This window comes from Harpia harpyja, chromosome 22, assembly GCF_026419915.1.
Source record: "Harpia harpyja isolate bHarHar1 chromosome 22, bHarHar1 primary haplotype, whole genome shotgun sequence".
In the NCBI taxonomy this organism is placed as follows: Eukaryota; Metazoa; Chordata; class Aves; order Accipitriformes; family Accipitridae; genus Harpia; species Harpia harpyja.
In genome coordinates, this window is record NC_068961.1 from 3,506,179 (window position 1) to 3,527,657 (window position 21,479).

Consider the following 21,479-nt stretch of genomic DNA (forward strand, 5'->3'; position numbering starts at 1 on the left):
GCTGAGGGACATCGGTGGCTCCAGTTGTTTGTTTGCCGCAGACACAGAGTGCTCTCCTCCCTTCTGCTGAGAGTTCCCCTGCATTTGTTTTGGTTGGATTCCCACCGAAAATGGTAGAGTGTAGGTCTGTGTGCCATGACAGCCCTCGAGCAGCAGAGCTGCCGCGTTCTCCTTAGCCTCCATCAAGCGGGCACCACGGTTTGGGCTCTGGTACCTCCCGCAGCATTTCTTGTGCTGCACCTGTGGGCACCTCACCGTGCAAAGTGGAACACTCTGCTCGTCGGATGGTATTTCAGAGGTGAATCCAGAGGAACTGGTAAAAGGCCATGATAGAAGGACAGAGGGGGCAATATGGAAGGTTTTCCCGTGTGGAGTTCTGCCATGGTTTTCTGTCCAGTTGAAATAATACGCCTGAGAGATGGCTTCTCCATCTGAGACCCTTAACTGGACCTGAGGTCATCCTGGAGGTAGCAGATACAGCTTTGATATAGGAGATAGAGCACCCAGAGGTGTGTAGCTTTCTCTGCCTTTGGTTCAGGAGCACTTTTCCACAAGAGAGCAGGAAGAATCCCACAGCTACCATTCCCAGGGGTCACTGTGCGATTCACCACACTGCCCTAAGGCTTTGTAAAGAATCACAGGGAAAAAAATCAAGTTACACTTACATTTAGACAAACATTTAAGCATGTACAGAGCTTTAAAAGTGTGAACAGTCTTTGGACTACAAACACACTCAAAGCTGTGCGAGTAGTTAGCTGCTGCCTTGAATCACAGCCATTGTCAGCAGCCTGTGATTAAATAAAGAGGGAGATTTGTATTGCACTTTGGATGTTTCACAACGGTTTTCAATTAAAGTAACACAATACCAAGAGCATTCATTCAGAATTCAGTAGGGTAACTACAGCAGTCTAAAAAACATCCCATTTATCTGAATAATCCAGATAATAGACAGACATATGAAGGCATCATCTTCTGGCTCCCTCTAGGCTGATGGAACAGGTCACCGCAACCATCTGTTCTTCACTGGACTGTGCTGGTAGGTCTCAGAGGCACCAACGGACCAGGGTGTGTAAAAGCTGACTGCTTGTGGTTCAAGCAAGAAATCAGTCACATCTTCTCCGACTACCAGTGTAAACCATTCAAGCAAGCCAACATGCTTTTGCTTAAAATGATATAAGGAGCAGCATAAAAATTTTCCTCTCTGTGGACCCATGGGATCAGTAATTTCTGTTAGGACAGTGATGATTCACCCAGGATCACAAGAGAACTTCTTGTGCTGGTACAGCTGGGAGCCTGAGGGAGCAGAAGAGTCCGTCACGGGCGATTTTCAGCCATAACTTTGTTGTTTTGTGTCTGTTGTTGGAGTGTTCATCTGTAGAACACCACCAGGCTAGGGCACAACCAGCAGCAAAATACTGCTGCCTTCTTTCTCACAAGTACCAACAAAAAGTGAAAACCTATCTTTCCCATCTCAGACAACCTGCCTGTGTCTCTCCTCACGTGAACATTGCTCTCCTTTTCCTTGGAGTCTCTTGGGGGCTTGTAGCCAGTCTCTCCAATCCTCGTGGGACAGGTCAAGTGCCGTAATTCCACCGTAAGGCCAACAGCGGAGTTGTCGGGCACAGGGACTGATCCGCACCCGTGGCTGTGAGTAGAGCTAAGCCAGCAGGGATTGCTCAGGCAACATTGCTGGGTCGACTGGGTCCCCAGCTGTGTGTGCCATTTAGTGCTGTCCCAGAGAGGGGCGGTGGGAGCTTCTGGCTATTGTGTCTTCGTCTCGGAGAGCTGCTCCACCAGGCATTGGAGCCTGCTCCAAAAGGCCCTCGGGTTGGGGGCATTGGTCACGTGAAGGCTCTTGGTCGCCTGAAGGTGTCCATTTCCAGCTAATGATCAAGAAGTTTGGTCATCCCTGTTGTATTGCCATATCCATTTCTTCGTTCTTTATTTGCTAACACTATCTTTTCACGCATTCTCTGTCACTGAAAGATTTAGCAAATTTAGTAACAAACCTTTACCTCTAGTGAGTACACTGTATCATAATTTAGTGGAAAAAAACTGAATTGCTCTGCAAATTTCAGCTTAGTACCAATGGTGGATGGAAAGATGTTATAGATGAAACCGGGAGGGACATTTTCCCATTTCACTGCCAGGCACACATATACCTAAAGGGGAAGCTACAGATCCTTTCATTCCTGACTTTGATATCTGTCTTTGAGAACTTCAATCTGAGTTTTCTGAGTAAACTTTTACATGACATTTCATTGAAAGATCATCATTAAACTGAGGTCTTAAATACGAGATACTGCTTGGGCTATCGAGTTTACAAATTACGGCTTTATGTACACTGAAAATTGGAGAACCCTGTTATTACAGACAGCGTGATATTCTTATAAAGCTGTTATAGATGGCCATAGCAATTTTGAATGGAAATGGAAATAAAACCTATCCATTTGATCCCTGTAATTGCATCCACATCAGGACTGCAGCTACATGCGTAAAAACTTACACTTCTAAATTGATTTTGCAATACAGCAACTTTCTATGAGACTTGAGTTAAAGTAGACATGTAGGAAAGGGAAGGCATGAGCACTGCTGGTTGGGAAGAAGGAGAAGGAAATACCTGAAACCCCTGTTTCCTTTTCTCCATCTAGCTGTTTCTAGCTCAGGGACCAGAGCAGCAGACTGTGAAACAGGGTGGTGAAAGAAATGAAAGAGTTAAAAGTGAGTTTGAGAGAAGCAGGGGCAGTGCAGATCTGTGAAAGGAAAATGCTTCCCCAAATGGATCAAAAATAACAAATACATAATGTACTGAATGAACTTTTGTTTTTGCTTAAGATTAACTGAAATTTTTTAGAAGAGAAAAAAACACTTTCTCTAACAACACGAACCCTGTGTATATTTACCTGAGGCTTATAGAAATAGCTCGTATGACAAGTCTGGCTCCATAAACTCCGCCTAAGAAGCCTGGATCAGCAAAATTCAATCTGGAAGCTGTCTATAAATTTATGAAACCTGTCTGAGGTTTCTAAGTTAACTAATAAAGTCATCTTTTGTTCGTAAAAAGATATAACAGTTTTATAAACTAATACTGAAGTCCATGGAAATTAATTTTCAGCACTCAGTGCTTTAGCTAACTTTTGTTTTAATTCTACCAATAAAGAAATGCTAACTCAAGACCAGACACATAAAATGAGGGCTATTTGTAAATATGTTTAATTAATTTTTTGATATCTTTTTGTCTTTCTTTACTCACTGGAGACTTTCAGCAGTTTCATGCTTCAAATAAATCTCAAGTAAGAAGTTAAAGCAAGCAGTCAGCTGCTCTAATGCCTAGCAAATAGTGCTTTTCTGCATGTTTTACTAACAGATGAACAGGCGATCCCATTTATAGAGCATACTACATGTTGACAGAGCGCATTACTTCATTTTGCCGTATTGGCAATTTGAGATCTTAACAAAACAATGCTGAGGTCGCTCTCATTCTGTATTGCCATCCTTGGAATGCAGCTTGGGTTTTCATTAACTCTGTCACTACAAGGTACTGCAGATAGAGGCAGATTTTATGGGGGGGGGGTGATAAACATTAGAGAGCAGAAAGTTGTAAACAGCTTAAATTCTTTGTCCTGTGCGGATGAATTCCTTTCCTTAACACTCTGGTGTTCTCAGCATCTTGTGGACACTTGGTCTAATTGGAGGTGAATGGGTGGATAGCTCGCAAGGGCTTTGATACCTCCCAGCTGTTGTGTGGGGAGAAGTGGTCTCAAACTCCTGCAGCCAGTGAATACAAGCTTCAATATAAACAGTAAAAGTTTGGAGATTCAGCCCGGCGCTTGGCTCGCAGCATTCTGGCTCTGCTTAGGAGCACAAATCGTGTACAGGACCACTTCCAAGATTTCCCCTCCATTTTTCAATCAAGGGAGAAGGACAGAAAGGGGAAAAAAGAGCACAGCTCTGCTTCACTGCTGCATTATTCCCGCTTTCCCCTATGCTGGCTTCATTGAAATCACCGGTATTATCAAGCTAGAGTAAAACTGCAGTGAATCTTTCCAAGGCCTTTTCTGTACATACATTTTTGTGAGTCTTACCAGGACAGTTAAAGCAATACAAGTCACTTGAGAAGAATTTAACTACAAAGGAACTGGGTGACCTTATTGCAGAAGGAAGGCAGGCTTGTGGGGGATTCTTCAGGAATAGCTGTAGTGCTTTCAATTCATAGCTTACCTTTTTCCAAAACAATTGCCTGAGAATAGGCCAGCATTTTTATACAACCCAGCCTTTCCCAAGCTATTTTGCCCAGGGGGGATCTTCCCCTCCCAGATTAGCATCAGTGTCATTGCTCCTGCTGAGGCTATGCCACCTCTGGATCCCTGGATGTGGGAGGCTGTGGGCTGTGCCCTGCTTTCACCTTCCTCCCGCCCCTGCAAAGGGAATAGCCCCATTTTGGGATATGCTGGAATAACTGCGTCCAAGCTACGCGGGATTCAGTATATTTACACCAGTAAAGGATCCTGCAGGTTAAAACAATACGGCTCTGCAAGAAGAGAAACTGCTTGGACGACGATGCATGTGTTACATGAATCGTGCTTTCATGTTCCTGTTGCTTTTTTAAAATCACTTTCTCAACAGTGCTTGCACTCAGGGCTCCAGTTTCCAGGTAACAGGGAGCACCAGACGCCCAAGCGCTGGGTGATTTAGCCTTTCACTGAATGCAACTGGGAAGCAGTTGGGAGCACTAACATTATAACCCTTCAGTTAAATTCAGCTCTTTTAGCTTGAGGACTAATTTGTGAGAGTGAGATGCCATCTTTACAGCACAGCAGTCAGGTCTGGTGCAACTGTCGTCATGACTGCTGCAGGGGAGAACAAAAGTGCAATAAATACACTTTTTGCTGTGTGTTTACTGGGCTGTGTTTTCAGCAATGTGCGCTGCTCGGTACAGAGTTAGTCCATGAATCCTCTTGGGTAAGGTAGTAATCTGTTCTGCCTGGACATAGAAGACAGGCCTTCTTTCAAATCCCTTCCCCAAGGTCCAACCTGAGTGCATTTTGGTTTATATTTTGGGAACACGTGACCGTTGAAACAGGCTATCCAGCCAGCTGGACAAAAGGTATTTAACATAGTCATTCTTTCCTTTGGGTAGCACAGCTTGTTGTAGGGTCTGTACCTGGATGTGGCTGCAATGGCAGCTTCTACAGGTGGGCACACATAGTCAGCGTACTCAGCTGGGTCTGGAAATGTATTCAGCAGATCAAACATGGTATCTGCTTTAGACTGACATGTCCCAAACTCTTTTGACTCTATTGTCTGTATAGAGTATGTCTTCAGTGACTATAATGGGGACCAAACACCTAACTTGTGCATAGACACCAACAGGTAGCTATCTGAATCTGAAGATGAATCCCACCTGGAACACTTGGACATGGTTGCTGTGGTTTTTTTCCCTACCTACTTTACAATGTTTTCCAGCTTAGGGTAAGAGTCATCCAGAGCGTTGAAAATTCTGCATTTCCCCCATCTCTCCTTTGAGTGCTGAAGTCAGTTCTCTCATGTTCTCTCTCACTTGTCATGACAGGTCAGGGGAACTTTTATGCCTGAATCTTTAGGTGATTGAAGTTTACTAGAAAACAAATACGCTTTGATGCTTCTGCAGCCTCGAGGTGAAAACAACGATGGACTTATAGCCAGGGAAAATGATGCTCGAATAAAACTCATTACCGCTTGAAGCCCTCAGAACTCCATACAGTGAAATTGTAACCATACACTGTAATTGTAACCATACCTGTTCTTCAGAGCAAAAACAGACCGTGAATGTAAATTGCTAGAGCACACTGTAAAAATACTCATTGTTAACTTGGTGGACAGCCATATATACAAGTCTAAAATACCTCGTAGGGAACTCGGTGTGTGAGGTTATTGCATGCGATTCAATTTTATAAATAAAAAAGAAGAAAGGTTTCAAAAGCCATTAATCACAGTAATGAGTAGAAATTTGCTGCAGTGGAAAAAGCCAATTTGCTGGCCTGCAAGTATTTCATTTGCAACTCCTTGAATCTACTTCTAATCAGTCCAGGAAAACTATCCCTGGGTTACAGGCAGGCTGCACGGAGACTCTGGGTTTTGACTGTGAGAAAATCCTGCCGGGCTGTCCCACAGCCCAAGGCCCAGGACTGACTCAGAGCGTGTATCTTTGGTTAAGTCCACGGAGTGATCCAAACCAAGATACGGTGATCCCGAAAATGCCGGGTTCCCGTTTCTAACGCGGGCTGCCTGGCGTAACTGCTCTGCGGCGGGCTCGCCGGCTGTAGGGCAGGCTGCCGCGGCTCGGCATCGCCAGAGATGGCACAGCCCTGCAGCTTGCCAGTGCCAAGACCTCAGGGTGTCAGAGGGCTGTGGCAAATCCTAATTCCATAGCAATTCCCAGGCTGGCTTTCTGGCTTCCCAGGCTGCCTGCCCTGGAGCTGAGGTGTACTGGGATGCTTCCCAGGGACTGTCACTCTGAGGGCAGTTTGCATGAGCGCTCCCCCGGGGCTCAGAGGAAGGGGGAATTTTTGTCAGGCTCATTGCTAACCAAGCAGACTACTTCATGATTTGTCTTCTTCTGGCTCAAAAAAAGTGTAAGAATTTACAGTTCACAAGAAGTTTTAAAATGTTGGCTTCAGACTCAATCGGATGAAAGTCAAATTTTGAAAAGCAAAGTTCCTTCGCGACTGGAACACTAGCTTTTCAACCAGCTCCAGTGAATACTATGAATAATATTATTATACCATGACTCTTAATTTACAGCTGAAATCCAGAACACAAGAACACAAGGACCATCCGCTTACATGATCCCAAAATTATTGATAACTGCAAAACCACGATGTTTGTAACCACTTCACATATAGCCTGAAACCTATTAAAACCATGACTTCATCTGAAGAGGTTTGTTAACATTATGGATATTATTATTGTTGGTCACAAGAGGCTTGGTCTTGTTCCAGCCTTGAAATAAATACTTTTACACTGCAAAACTGGTTTATGAATTACAATGTTAAATCAAAATGTACAGTAGTCACGTTACTTCTTGGGAGGTTTTATTTTGTAGTTATTACTCTGCACACTAAATGGATTTTAACAATCCTATACTGCCCATGAAACAATTTTGAATAAACTTTAGGTTTGTGAAAGAACCCTTCCCCCTCCTGAATTCTTGTCAAATACCCAGATGGTAAATTTAGATAGAAGCCCATGCTTCTATCCATTGTTGGTAAGCATTCCTCTTTCTAGTCAGACAGAGCAAATCATGTATTTGTAGCCGATTTGTTTCAAGTTAGTGTTTTTTAAATTTTTTTCATATAGCTGCAGTTTCTGTAAAAGTCATATGTAATGAAAGAAAATTGTGCTTTTCTCCCTCTCCAGTTCTCGGAAGACATTTTAGGGAGAAGGATAATTGCTAGTGAGAGCTCAGCCCCGTAATGCAGTTTACAGTGAACGTGAGTTGCAAGGAGATAAACAATGAAGGAAATACATGGAGATCTACCCACTTTCAGGAACTAGAAAAATCTTCCACTGAATTGTTGTGTTCCCAGATGTGTATCATTTACAGAGATGAGACTTCACTGAGATTTTTGACTTGTATACTTGAGCCCCTTAAGCTGTTTTGAAACTCTAAGCCTGGAAGTTATGTTTGCTTCCATTCCCCCCCCCCCCCCCCCGCCCTGCTTCATTTTTTTTCCCTCATTCCTGTCTGCCTTTTTAGCTTGTTCCATCAGCAAGGAAAACCAAACATAAAAAAAAAAATAATTAGGCCTGAAACTCTGTCATTTATCTTCACACGAAGCAGTGAGTGGTCCCATTTATTTAAATTGCAGCCTTTGAGGACAGAAAAAGATGGCAGGATAACTGGTAGTTTCTTCTGCAGCTTTAAAACCCAAATGAATTCTAGCGACCCACGCTAATTTTTGTTGAAAAACTATTCTACGCTATGTGGTAGGGTTATATTTTTGATTTACAAGTTAGTAGTTTAAAGATATTCTAGTGAATTTTCACTCATGCTGGAGATAGAGACCAATGTGCAAACATAAGGGATGTGAAGTAATTTAACCACCTTCTAAAATAAACGTCTTTTAGATTAAATTGCTTTGCCAAGCTGCTGATAACTGATAGTGCAGTAATGTGCATAATCACATACAGAGCATCATTGGCCTATAAATTATACAGTATGTATACAGTGGCCTATAAATTAAAGCGTAGTGATGTATTGGATGAAAATATTATGAATGTGGTAACTAGAATTAAATCCCTGAGTGAAATTCTGGTGACACACCAGTGCTAACACACTCCTGGATGCGTGCTAACACACTTTCATTAGGGAAGAGGTTTCCCTTGTGGTTGTTCCATGAGTTGTCCATTTCTTATACCTACCAAGTGCTTATCAGAAGAGCTGGTTTTGGCCCTGGGGCACGTTGTCTCCAGTCTCACCTTCCCCTGGGGCTGCTTTTGCGTGGTACCAGGTGGTTCTCCATCGCGCAGCAGCAGCTCCAGCAGCTCCAGCTGACCACAGGCAGCGGGCATGGGGAAGAGTGGAGGGGAGGGTCCTCCTCTAGATGCTTACTGATGCCATTCCTAAGAAAAACTGCTCCTCCTGCCCCTCCGCACGGCACAGTTCACAGGTTTGAGTTAGTGATCTGGAGTCCAGTTTGCCTTCTCGGGCTTCCCAGAGTTGGGCATTGCGGGAGCGTTACGTGGGTGCGCACGGGGTGCAGCTCCTCTCAGCTTGTACCACCTGGTGCAAGCACCAGACGGGTGTTTGTGCCTGGGGAACGCGGGCGGCTTTGGGTCTGCTCCCGAGGAATAAAGCGCTAACTTCCTCTCCGCTGGTATGAGCAACGCTTGGGTGAGTGCTCCTTGAGAGCTGTAACGGTGTCATGCTCTTCTAGTGCATTAGATCTCCTATAAAGGGGTTTCAGACATCTAGGAAATTACAGGAAATTTTAAAATAGGATTTCTTTTGTCTAAGAAGATTTATGTCACTGTTGTGAAAAAGCATCTCCACGAGTGAGGTGGCACTTCATTCTTCACGGGCATTAAGTTCTATTTCCTTTAGTTCTGTTACACACTGGTGAGAAACTATCAACATATTTTGACTGGTAGTAAATGAATACTTAAAAAAAAGCTAGTTCTGAACAAAGGATTTTTGCAGTGTATTATTCCTAAATTCTGATTCCTTAGTTTCTGTGTTTTGTTCATAAAGCTTTACATATTTGATTTACTTGTCTGTCATCTTTTCTCTCTCTGCTTTTTGGGAAATAGACTTAAACTGTAACTTGTAATGACCGAACGAGCATTTGGCCAAAATAAGAGAAGTGCTAATTCCCCGAGGAAGAAGTGTGCTGCCAGTATCACTCTTGGCCCTGGTTCAGCAGCCACAGAGGCAAGGCTTTCCCAGATTTGGAGTTAGCTCTCTGTGGAAGTTGCATTCATGTGCTGTTAGAAAGGTCAAACAAAACAAGACCTTCATGCTTGCTTGAAGCTTTTTCACCTGAAGACATCGACTGTTTTTTCACCCGGTAAGTACGGTAGCCCCTGCTCTCCGGAATGAAAAGAATCAAGACACTAAAACTATTACGGACTTTTCTGAAAGTCAAAGTGAGATTTAAAGGCTGATCCCATAGCTTGGCTCCCAGGCGGGCTTCCCCTCACTTAGCTGCAGATGCCTGAAGGGCAGACATCTGAACTAATTGTCGTGGACTCCCAGTGGAGTGAAGCAGGCACTGCAATTTATGTGACCTATTTTAGATGCCGGCTTGGAATGACATAAATTGTCTGCCAGATGTGTCTGTTTCTTCCCATGGAGTAGGGGAGCCTAGGATGATAAGCCAACATGTAGGTTGTAGATGTTTACAGTTAGGTGAGACAAATCCATTACTGCCGTAACTGCAAGCTGGCTTCCCTCCCGTAACAGGGTGGATTTGGAAACTTTTTCCTACCTCATCTGATGTGACATCAGACAGCTTGAGTCACTAGTTCCAGGAGTCGTGGCAGAGAAGTAAAGTCACTTACTTCTCCCCAATTTCATAATTGTGTGCTGTCTGCAACCGCATAGCTACTTTCCTTTGTTTAAGAGCAATTAGTGTTGAGAAAGCACTTGGTTCATAGAGTAATATTGGAAAAACAAAACCTGGCTTCATTAATGATCAGCACAGTAAAATTCAATTACCTACTCATTGCCCAGCTGCTGTGTTGGAGGCAGCTAAATTTTAGCTGAAATGTTGTTCATTCTCCATTGCTGTTGTCAACATCAAATGATAAATAGGAGAACAGGAGCGAAGGTTTTACTGTAAACTACGTCTGCAGGTGTAAAGTGTACATTACAGCCTCTTAAAGCACCATAAGGAACAACCACAATGGGAACCATGGAAAGCATTAAAAAAAATGAAGGAAGCAGTACCTCATACAACAGAAACAATTTAAAATGAATTACTGAAAAATTTCCAGTTTATATTGTTTTTTTCTTGATTGAGTAGCCTTGGAGTAAATGTGCAGGAAATTAACTGTTACGCTTTGTATCACCTGTTAAGAGAAGCTGACCTGGAAGGTTTACACTTCCCAAAGTGAGCCGCGTGCATCCCTTGGGTACCCATTATCAGGTAAATAAAGGAGGAAGGAAATTTGGAAGGAACACCAAGGAGGAGTCATAAAGGAATGTGAATAACGAAGGAATGTGTAAGGGGAAAAGGTAGTCAGAACTGCTGTGAAAGCTCCGTATGTTAATCCCAGCTGCTAAATGGCTTAAAAGAGGGACGGCTGATTGCAAGCAACTGAGTAGTACAGCTGGGTCAGTTACTGCTCGTTGCAGACCAGGAGTGTGCTCCAAATCCTGTGCAATTTGAAGTCAGATAGACTCCTTTGCCACCATAGATACAGTATAAGCGAGCTTTCTAGTCACAGCCACAGTAACTTGCTTTCAAAATCCAGAAAGCTTTTGTTTTAAGGTCTGGCCTTTGAAAACACCTTTTGTAATTAGCAATTAGTTTTAAATTTTGTTACTAGGTACATAAAAATCTTGAACTGTACTATGAAATTTCCGATAGCTGCAACTTACCAATCCTCTAAGATTTTATAAATGAAAATACTTAAAAAATCTTTTCTCCTTAATTTTCATACTGTGTGGACAGAAAAAACCCACATCTAGTAAGCCTGCATTTTTCTGGGTTGACACCGCCCACCCCCCCCAACCTGTAAGTTTTTGCCCATAACTCCTTGTCACCGTAAAAAGTTCTACAACATTTTCCTGCGTGCATATTCTTTATTTTTAATCTTAGCTGCACCAATGTAAGAACCTGTCACTATTGCAGAGGTACTTCCACGCACGCTCCCCTTCTGCCCCCAGTATCCTGCTCCCAACTAGACAACCTCCCGCTTTCCTTTGTGCCAGCTCTGGCACTCATCTCCTCCCTCGGAGAGCTGATTCAGCCTGCTAAATGGGAAGAAACCTGCGCGTTCCATTTGCTGTACTGGTTTGCGCCAAGCACGGGAGCGGAGGGAAGGGATGCGGCGCAGCGTGCGGCTGGGAGCGGGGGATGAAGAGGGTTATGGCAGCTGGACTTTCCTTTACGGTGGCAATGAATTGCTAGGTCAGACAAGTTCAACCTGCAAAATCTCACCTTTAGTCCTTCCCCTCTCTGGCTTCTCCCTCTGGGGCATTCCTCACCTTCCTGGCTTTACGGTTTTCTCCCTTTTCCTAAACTACTCTGTTTCCTCCAAGTTTCGCATCTCTCCTTTCGCTAGTCTTTTTCTTCTGTACCTTCCACTTGGGGGTTTCTGGTCTCCTCCATACTGTTCTTTTCCCTGTGGGGTGTTTATTGAAACATGGCCCCCCCCCCATGTTTTAATCTCAGCCTTTTCTGGTGTTCAGCATTCCCTTTTGCATTGATCATTTTCAGAAGATACAGCTAAAAAGAAGGTGGTGATGTTACAGAGCTTGAGGGTGGAAATACTATACGCCTCTCCCCAATCTTCTTCGCCTGCTTTCTGTTGCTTTCTGTGGTCAAATGCCGTACCTGCAGAGCAGAGGAAAAAACGACGTTTGGAGTCAGAGCATATGCAGAATTCTTGGGCTGAAACCATCTCCTTGAGATAAATAAAAAGGAGAACTGCAGAAGGGAAAATCAGGCACTGGGATGCTTTTTTTTTTAAAACTTTTTTCAGTTTTGCCTGCCTGCCTGCCTGGAGGTCCTGATGATTTGAAATGTTTGATATGTAAAGTTTCTTTCTGTTGGGCACTGCTTTCCAACACATGCTCTGCAACTGCTCAAGTATCTACCCTGCCTCATTGTCCAGGAAGGGGAATAGCACAGATTGTTCACCCGAGAGACAAAAATGGACTTTATGGGTAAATGCAGATATTGTATTCTTTGTCCATGCCAAGTTAACTGAAAATTACCTTCCTGTCCATGGGAACTCTTAATTTCCTCTGCAATAGGAATTAAGATCCATGGAAGATCCATAACTGGAAGCTCGTTGCGTACAGTACATCATCATCATCATCATCAGAGCACATAAAAACTTTGGCTCAACCGATTTATCTTTCCAGCATTTATTTTGAGTTATTTTACAAATTGTTTCCCAAAACCCCCTCTTCTTTTTCCCCCGGAAGAATGACGTTACCTTTCTTTATAGATAACGCAACGCGCTGGTAACACGTTTGCCTAGATTGTAGGTCGGAAACAGTAAAACTCATTAATTTTATATACGTCACGCAGCACTAGAATAAGGCCACTTCCTCAGAGAACAACTGAGAGTAACTGGGGGAGTTACCGTGCTAACAAAGATTTGTGCAAAGCATTGAAAAATGATTAGAAAGATGGAAGAGGGCTCAGGAAATCATCTAGCCTGTCCCTAGCCTCACTCCGTTGAGGTCACGCCTAACTGGGGGAGGTTTATGTGTTTTTAAACGCTTGATGGAGATGCCATAGCCTCTCTGGGCAAGCCATACAGAAGTCGCTACTAATTATAACACAGCAGAATGCAATTTTCCTTCAGAACGTGCTTCATCTTCTACAGTTGGTGTAAAACACGCATTCACAGAATAACGAATAGGCCGTGAGGTAGCGTTTCATTTTTCAGAGCCTACGTGCTACAGAATGGTGAGCCGGTCCTCCCCAATCACCCGCGACAAAAACCTGCGTTAGGAATTCGGCTTTATTTGTTCCTCCCTCCTCAACCTTGAGGTCCTCGCTTGCAGGACCGGGCCCCCCCCCACCCCGCCTCAGCTCCAGGCGCTGCCGGGGCCCGCCGCGGGCTGCTCGGAGGCTTCGCCCCGGGGCCGGCGGGGATGAGGGACGGGACCGCCGGAGCCGCCGCTCCCGGGCGGTGCCCTCCGGTTGTTGGGGACCGTCCCAGCCGGGCACGGAGCCCCCCGTCCCGTCCCTCTCCTCCCCTCAGCGCTCCGGCAGCCCCGCAGGAGGGCTCCCTCCCGCCTTCCCGCCGCCCCGCCGCCGCGCAGGTGCGGCCGGGCTGAGGGGCCGCGGGGCGGGAAGGCGGGCGGGAGAGCGGCCCCGCCGCGGAGGAGTCACCGGCGCTGGGCGGGAGGACTGAAACCGCCGCCTCCGCCTCCTCCTCCTCCTCCTCCTCCTCCTCCCCGGCTCCGCTGAGGGGATCTGCCGGCGGCGGGGCGGGGCGGGGTGCGGTGGGACAGCCGGGGGCGGGCTGTGAGGCAGAAGTTGTGAGGAGGGACGCTGCCGGGCGGAGGCTGCCGGGCGGGAGCCCCGCGCTGCTGCCGCCGCCTCCGCCGCTCTCTGTGAGGGCAGAGCAGCGCCGCTGCAGCCGCCGCCGCGCCGTGTGGAGAAGAACGGCTCCTCCGCCTGCCCTCCCGCCCTCATGGGGGACTCGGTGTTCAGCGAGAAGCCGGCGCTGCGCTACGCGGTGAGCGCCGGGGCCGGTGGGGCGGGAAGGGGCTCCGCGGGGCTGCCGTGGGACGGGGGCTCGGCCGGCGGGGCTGTGAGGGACGGTGCCGCCCACGCGTGTGTGGGGCTGCGTTCGCCTGGAGATAACGTGAAAATGTTTAAAAACCGTGACTAAAAGAAGAGGGCGGTGGGATGGCAGCCGCGGGGGAGCCGGCGGTGCAGCCTCTCGCCGTGAGGCAGCGTGGAGGGGGGGGGAAGCAGCAGGGCGAGCTCGGGCAAGGGCACGCTCCGGGGGGGTCCCGAGAGCCTCGTCCGGCGCGTTCGTCCCTCTTGCCGCGGGCCGAGCGAGGGGACGAAGCCCCAGGAGCAGCGGTGCTGTCGGGCGCCGGTCCCGGCACCCCTCCCGCTGCTGGTTCAGATAGCAGCACCGGCTTTTAGTATTTCCCTCGCAAGAGGTTGTGCCGTTGAGAAGCCGCTTCCTTTCCACCGGCCTTATTAGGAGGATTTTCTCGGTTGCTCGGGCAGAAAAAAAAAAAGAAAAAAGCCGCGTAAAACCAGCCAGCTGCCTCTTCTCCCGAAGTCATAAATAAATGCTAGCACGAGGAATAGCATGCGAGGTCTGACGCTGCTCTCGTTTACGCTCGTGTAAATAACGGATAGTTTTATTGCTGTTGATGGAGTTATGTGGGGACTGTCAGTCAGAGCAGGCTGGCTTCTCTGGTCCTGGTGAGCACGGCTGCTGGCACTGCCAGGATGGGTTGGGAAGCGTATCACTCGGGGGATACGCTGCGATGCGCTTTTCTCACCCGGTTCACTTTGATTCCTTCGGTACTGGCCGTTAAATTACGTTTCTTTTCATGCTTATTTTTGAAATCTTATGTGAGCAGTTCAGAGTAGAAGAGGTGGTTTGGATTTTTTTTTTTTTTGAGGGGGGTGATGTCTGTCTTTGTAAATACTCTTATAACCACTCAACTGTAGATATTGGTGCATTCACCTACTGTAATAAGTACTACAGCTTTTAGAGGTAATGGCATGTTGGCGAAAATACTTATATAGAAGCAAGTACATTTTATATCATGTATGAGTAGCGATAGTGATTTCACCGGGAAACTAGTTATCGTGCATCAAATGAATTGGAGCCTCTTTTAATAGGGTAATTGCCCCGTTCATATTTAAATACATAGGAGAGACCAGTGATAGTCACGTCACATGCGAGCTCCATGAAACTTTTATTACTTCCTGTGATTGTGCTTGTCAGTCTACCATTAACTACTAGTTACAAACACATTATTGTTTCTGTCAATTGGGTATCAGTCCATTTTCTTGCCCGCAGCCAGCAGCAGATAGTGCATTAAGTTCAGGTCAGCAGGCATGTAAAGGAAAACGCAGGATGGCCAGCCATCGTGGATGACCATTACCACTGTTGCAAAACCACTGCTCTTTGATTGCGGTGTATTGCAGCAAAGGGGAAACTGTGCACCTGAGAATAATACTTTAAAATACTTTTACTATTTCAAGATATATTTCAATAATAAGGTAACAATATATAGATACGTCTAGGAGGTAAGTGTTTTTTTTTTTTTTTTTTTTGCAGGTGATGTTACTGGTTTGTTTGGAGAATATGGATCTGGATGCTGTGTATTATCCGTGCATATGCTTAATGTGAAGTCTATGAATAGCCTAATTGAAAACAAATGCTTGTTGACCTGAAGATAAGCTAAGACTTCAGAGCTTTGTTGGATTGAGGCCTTAGTAATTACTGCTTAAATGTAACTTAGTACCATTCTCGGTAACTTTGAATAATTGCATGGTGTAAATACAAATCAACTTCTTGGATTGTATTGGTAACTGTGAAATAAAACATATACAGTGTTATAGTATTTAATAGCAATTAATTTATTGGCAGAAGAAATTATAGTGATTTCTGTGGTGGGCTTTTCTTCTGCTTTTCAGGACTGATAATTAAAATTTCATGATTTTCATAAAAGTGCATAAGGAAGGATCTGCATTAGCACCTTGGTTCAGACCAGCAGTGTGCTTTTGAAGGGAATCTCCAGCCTTCCCCTCTCATGTGCCTTGGTATATGTCTTGGGGCAGTCCTGGAGCATGGGAAACAGTGTTTATTCGGGTGATGCTGAATTGGGGGATGTGCTGCTGGTGCTGCCCAGTGCCTGGAGGGTATTTGAGCCTCAGGACCAAGCTAGAGTCAGCTTGAGTGTAAACTTCTGAAATTCACATGGTTTGGACATTGGGTCCTGTATACCAGCTCCTTAGCTCTGCAGTGTGCTACTGCCATGCAACATGATAATGTAGCCATAAATAACAGGGATGCCATTGCGAGTCTGAAGCTTTGTAGTGTATTTGCAAGCATAGCTTATACAAACAAAGACTTAATAATGTAAGACTCTAATATCTGTGGGGATGGTCACATTAACCTATAGCGCGTTTGATCCGGCGTATATTAAGTGTGAGTAGGATGACTGATAATTACATCGCAGTTACCCTTTGAACTCAGCATTGGTGTTGACTCACCAAAAAGGTCCAGTAGGCAAAAAAAAAAAGGGGGGAGAAGAGGGTTACACTTGCACTGAGTCACGGAAATGAACTTTTTTTTCCTCCTAACATCTTTTCACCAGCCCAGAGACCTCTTTTCCTTTTTTGATATTTATATCTATATAGTATTTTTATGAAAACTTGTAGAAAGTTGAATAATATCTCATTCTCACTGTATGTTGTCTGGCCAGGCTGTACCCTTTAATTTTTAGACATAGGTTAGTTTTACCTGCCCACTAATCATCCGGCTGAATTCACTCTGATTTACAAGCTATTTTTGGTATTGTGGCATTTATAACTGATACCAAGATCTCCAAATGTTCCAGGAACATTTTTCAAATGAATTCATTAAGAGGGATGGTCTCTTTCCTGAGTGGGGATTTCTTCCTGTTGGTTCCTACATTCATGGGGTTTGGCTTTTTTTTTTTAACATTAGCAGCAGTTATGGGGAAATTAAAAACTGCTTCATGTATTTTGTCTAAAACACCAGAAAGCAATATTGTACTTACTTTAAGAGATCCATTGGTAACTTGAAACGTAGTTTTTTACCTATGTGAAGAAAAAATTTTTTATGTATGTGACTCAGAATAGCCTTGGGTGTTGCCCAACCAAGCAGCCCCTCAGTGGTCCAAAGCAAGGAAGCTTTGTTCTTCTTCAAGGAAGCTTGAAGTATGATCTGGTTTGGATATAGCCATTTTAATCTTGGTGTAGCATCTTTAATCTTGTTTTGTCTTGAAACATTTACCAGAAGGGATTTCCCTGAAGGGAAAGGATGTTTGCCCTGATGAGGAAACTCTGGCTGTCTTTAACCAGGGAATATGAGCAAATGGGGAGGAGCTGGGATTTGGAAGTGGCTGCCATGACCTGTGGGGTACTGCAGGGGATTAATCTGAAGAGAAGATGCGAGACTCTCCCTTGGGGCTAAAAACCGGGAGTTCTGGCAGCTGGAGCCGGAGCCGAGGGGATGTGTGGGGCCCTGGAGGACGCAACTATGAGTTGGTTTAAGCCTCTGAATCTATCGCTGATAATGAGGTTGCTTCCAATTCAGATGTCAAAGAGTATTTTGGGAGAAGAAGGGTTTTTCCTTGCCTCCAGCAGTATTTGGGGCATTGTCTTATCTTGTGTGTTGGCTCAGCCTGCTCCCAGCTGACCCTTTGCTGGTTGCAGTGGGCGGACTTGCTTCTTGCTCTTACCATCTTAAATCCGTCAGTCTGCGTGGAAGGATGGAGGAAACAAAAGAAACAGTTTGCAAGGGAAGCTATAACACTAGTGAACTGCTGAATGCCTTCTGGAGCGCAGAGGGAATTAAAAAGAGGATAACAGACATTTTCCTCCAACATTCTAGTTGTAGTAGTGCTAGTTGTTACTGTAACAATTAGATTACAGAATAGTTCAAAGCGGAATAGTGAGATTGGTGGTGACACTGTAAAACTGTAAGCCAGAACTGTAAAAATGTCCTCGTGAGGAGGACCCAAGCACTGACATCCTCCTGTGGGCTTGCTTGCGTTTTGCAAGAATCCACTTTTAAGGAGAGTTGCTTGCCTTTCTGATTTCAAGACACGTTGCCTGATGACTTGAGCCTTCAGCCACTCACGCATGGATTTTAGCAACAAAATTCCGTGCTGCAAGCAGACCACATTTACTACCATGTTTGTAGTAAATCCTACAAGTAATTTATCTTACAGGACTAGTAAGTGTGCTGCCTTCACCTAGACCATTTATCTGGTTTCTCTCTCTTCCCAATGGGCTCGCCAGCAAGAAGCAGTGCAGGAGCAGACCAGACTGGTGCATATCCCGATCAACTGTAACATACATTTGCAGTCAGGTTTGGCGAGGTGGAGGGCAGGCTGTGGGATTCAGGCAGTGCTCGGCATGAGAATAAGTTCTTGCCCACCAGGCTCTAAAACTTAAACATCTTTGCTCCACAGGAGGTAGCTGCTTATTTTCTCGTATTCTGAGTACTCAAAGGCAGAGTGAACTCGTTCAGAAAGATTAAATCGCTCTGTAGGTGTTGTTTTCAGATTAGGAAATTGTGAAAAAAACTTCCAACTTGATCAGATAAGCAAGCTACAGAAGAGGCAGTTAGTGGCAGAGGAGTGGTTAAACGTCACATTTCTGGCATCTGACTCTTGGATTTTGTTCATCAGGGACTTACGCTGACCTCGCGCATGTTGGATGTTTTGCTGGAGGAATATGATTTCCGATGGCTGTTGAGCCCAATCCTTCATCCTTCATTCTTCATTTGGGTGAAATTCCTAGTGACAGTGATGATTCATGCTTACACTTCTGCAACATTTGAAAGTGCTTTTATAGCTAATCTCTAAAGAGCATATATAAATATAGGAAACGAGCACTATTTGTCGCTCAATAGTGAACACCAAGGCCAAGCTTTGATTGGGATTGATGGAATCTGAAGTGAGTCCAGGCAGCTTTTATCTGCTGCGCGAAGCGGCTGTGAGTTAACGCCGAAGAGCCGGGATGAGGGGAAGACAGGAAGCGAAGAGCTCTAGTGTGTGTCGCAGGCTTTTAAAAAGTTGCAGAAAGTAGATTTCAATTCAGATCAGATCATCATTTGTCAGAGCGCTTCAACTCTGGATGTATTCCTGGGGCTCTCTACAGACACATGGATATGAATGTCCTTCCTCTCGTGTGTTCAGGAGAGAAGATGGGCACAGATGCAGGCTGAGTTTGGCAAGGCTTGCTAGGTCAGATGCAGAGCCACACTGAGGTGGTCCTATTAGTCTGCCCCCAGGTTTGGGCCAGGACTAGAGGTGGCCTAAAGCGTGGAGAAAGTGGCCATCCCGTGTATAGACAGCAGGAGGTAAAGCTTTCCTTTCATTTGATTTCTCTGCCTGTCTTCACATAGTATAATCTATCACTGCAGCGCAGTTACGGTTCTTGTAATAGTACTTACAAAGATGCTGTTTAATAAAACTCCATGTGAGTGGAGCTTCAGGGGTTTTATTCGAAGAGGCACGCAATCATTTGGCTTTGATGTGGTGGTATGCTTCCCTGGTACAATTTACGCTGACTGTGCTTCTCCAAGAGGAGATTTCATCAAGGAGCAATAGTCCTTCGTAAAGCTGCTGGATGGATGAGGTTTTAGGCTCATGATACTGAGGAAGTCTGCCTGAGCAGCAAGGTCATGCACGGCTAAAATGAGCAACCTGTGCCTGGAAGGAAGGTTAGCCATGCAGATGAAGTCCAAAATGAGAACTGAGGATTTCAGTCTCTGTCATGTCCTTTTTTGGTGATTTTTGAGCAAGGCTCTTCTCTGGTCCTTTTTTATTATTTATTTTTCGGCAGAAATACTTATCTTCCTAAAAGAACTGGCATGTGGAAACACATGCTAACTTTTAGAAGTCGTTCAGATGTGAAGGTGGTGCGATACAGAGCTACTGTGAAGTAAAAATATTGGTCTCCATGTGGTCGATACTCCCCTCACAGGCTTATGGTTTGTATTTCAGTTCTGTTTCCCAGAACCTTCTTGAAATTTGCAGGTGTATTTTTAAATTTCTTTCAGCCTGAAGAGTGAAGCCATGTAAATGGAAGATGATTGAGGTCACAGATGTATTTAGATAGTTGGTTCTACTTCTATTTATCTTCAGTTGCTAATCAGTTAGCTTTTATGCCTCAGTGTCTGCGAAGTACTGTGAAGGAGGAGGCTACTTGGTTGAGACATTTGTTTCTATTGACTTAAAAATAGTGAAGTAGTTTTGCTGGCCACAACTCTTCAAAATTTCATTTATTTAGAATTTAAATTTTAAATAAAAATGATACCTAAGAAAAAAATCTGTTTCACGTGTCATGCTTTTAGAGTCTTTTGAACACCTTTGAACTTCTTTCATTTGTCTGCTAAGTACCTCTGTCATTCACCGAGTAATATACCTGTGCAAGGGCTATTTGCTGCTCTTGTTCTAATGGAATACCTGTACCTGCAGCAGAAATACAGCTGAACTCTCAGTGGCTTGGAAAAGATGTACTCAAGAGTTCAAATTTCACACTATTCCTGCCTTTCCACGACATTTGAGAATATAAAAAGCCATTTCACTCCATGCAGTGAAATCGGCTTTTTCTTGTCTAGGGAATAAAGGAGGTGTGCATGCATTGTACTGCCTACAAAAAGAATCTGAAACCTTTCCGTAGCAAGCCTTGGCTGACGAATCCACATGGTTCACACTGAGTTTCTCTAAAAGGGTGTCAAATCTTAATGCTCCCTTGGGAGATACCTGGGTCTTAACGGGCATGGCTGACTCAAAAAGAAAAATAAGTAATGTTTTTCTTTCTAATGAGTACTATCTAAGCGTTATCGACAGTGCACAGTTAAAAGGATTTCCTGAATATATCCTCTACTAAATCAAAAACTGTTAGGAGTAGCTAATGGCGGAATTGAGTATTACAACAGTACTTAAATAGATGGTAGTAGTGTTCAGTTGCTAAGGGCAACGTAAGTAAAGTCTGGGTTTGTTCAGCTAGGGTGCCCTCAGGTATGCAGGAAGAGTAAGTGCTGATTGTAACTACCTGTGGGATAGTCTGCTGTTATTTCATACTTGGATGCTTTACATTTTTGAAGCAGGTGAACGAATCTTTGGAAATGATACTGGAAGCTGTTTGATATTTCATCATACAATTGAATTGTTTACTTTTAAATAACATCTTACATTTTCGTGCATTACTTTATCTGAATCTGATTATCAATCACCTTTGCTATGCTGCCATGAGGGTAGATGATCCTATGATTTTATGACTGCTACTATGCTGTGTAATTCCACTAGGTTAGAGCCAGTCTTCATCGGTTTTTACTGTAGATTATAAGATTTTTTTTTAAAATCAAGCATCTTGAATGGCTAAGTATGTCTATAGATACCTGGTGTGTAGCACCCCAACTACAAACTAGTGTTTGTATCTCCTGAAACTTGCAGTTATTTTCTTTCTGTGTTGATAAGCGTGTAATATTTGCAAAGTTTTACGTATTTAGAAAGTTGATTGCATTGTCTGGGTCATCAGATTTGATTTAGAGACCTAAATTAGGTGGTGTTT

The 21,479-nt window shown here is 44.5% G+C and overlaps 1 protein-coding gene across 5 annotated transcripts in view; it reads left to right on the forward strand.

Annotated features, from left to right (window-relative positions):
- The window catches only part of ARHGAP6 (Rho GTPase activating protein 6), a 338,919-nt gene that overhangs the window by 153,364 nt on the left and 164,076 nt on the right, over nt 1-21,479 (forward strand). The window contains exon 1 of one of the 5 annotated variants that reach the window (XM_052773830.1): nt 13,678-13,905. The exons of the other annotated variants lie outside the window; for them this stretch is intronic. Coding sequence (XP_052629790.1) covers nt 13,861-13,905 — 45 coding nt within the window. The 5' untranslated portion in view covers nt 13,678-13,860. Of the gene's footprint in view, nt 1-13,677; nt 13,906-21,479 lie in introns of those variants that run through there. 5 annotated transcript variants of the gene reach the window in all.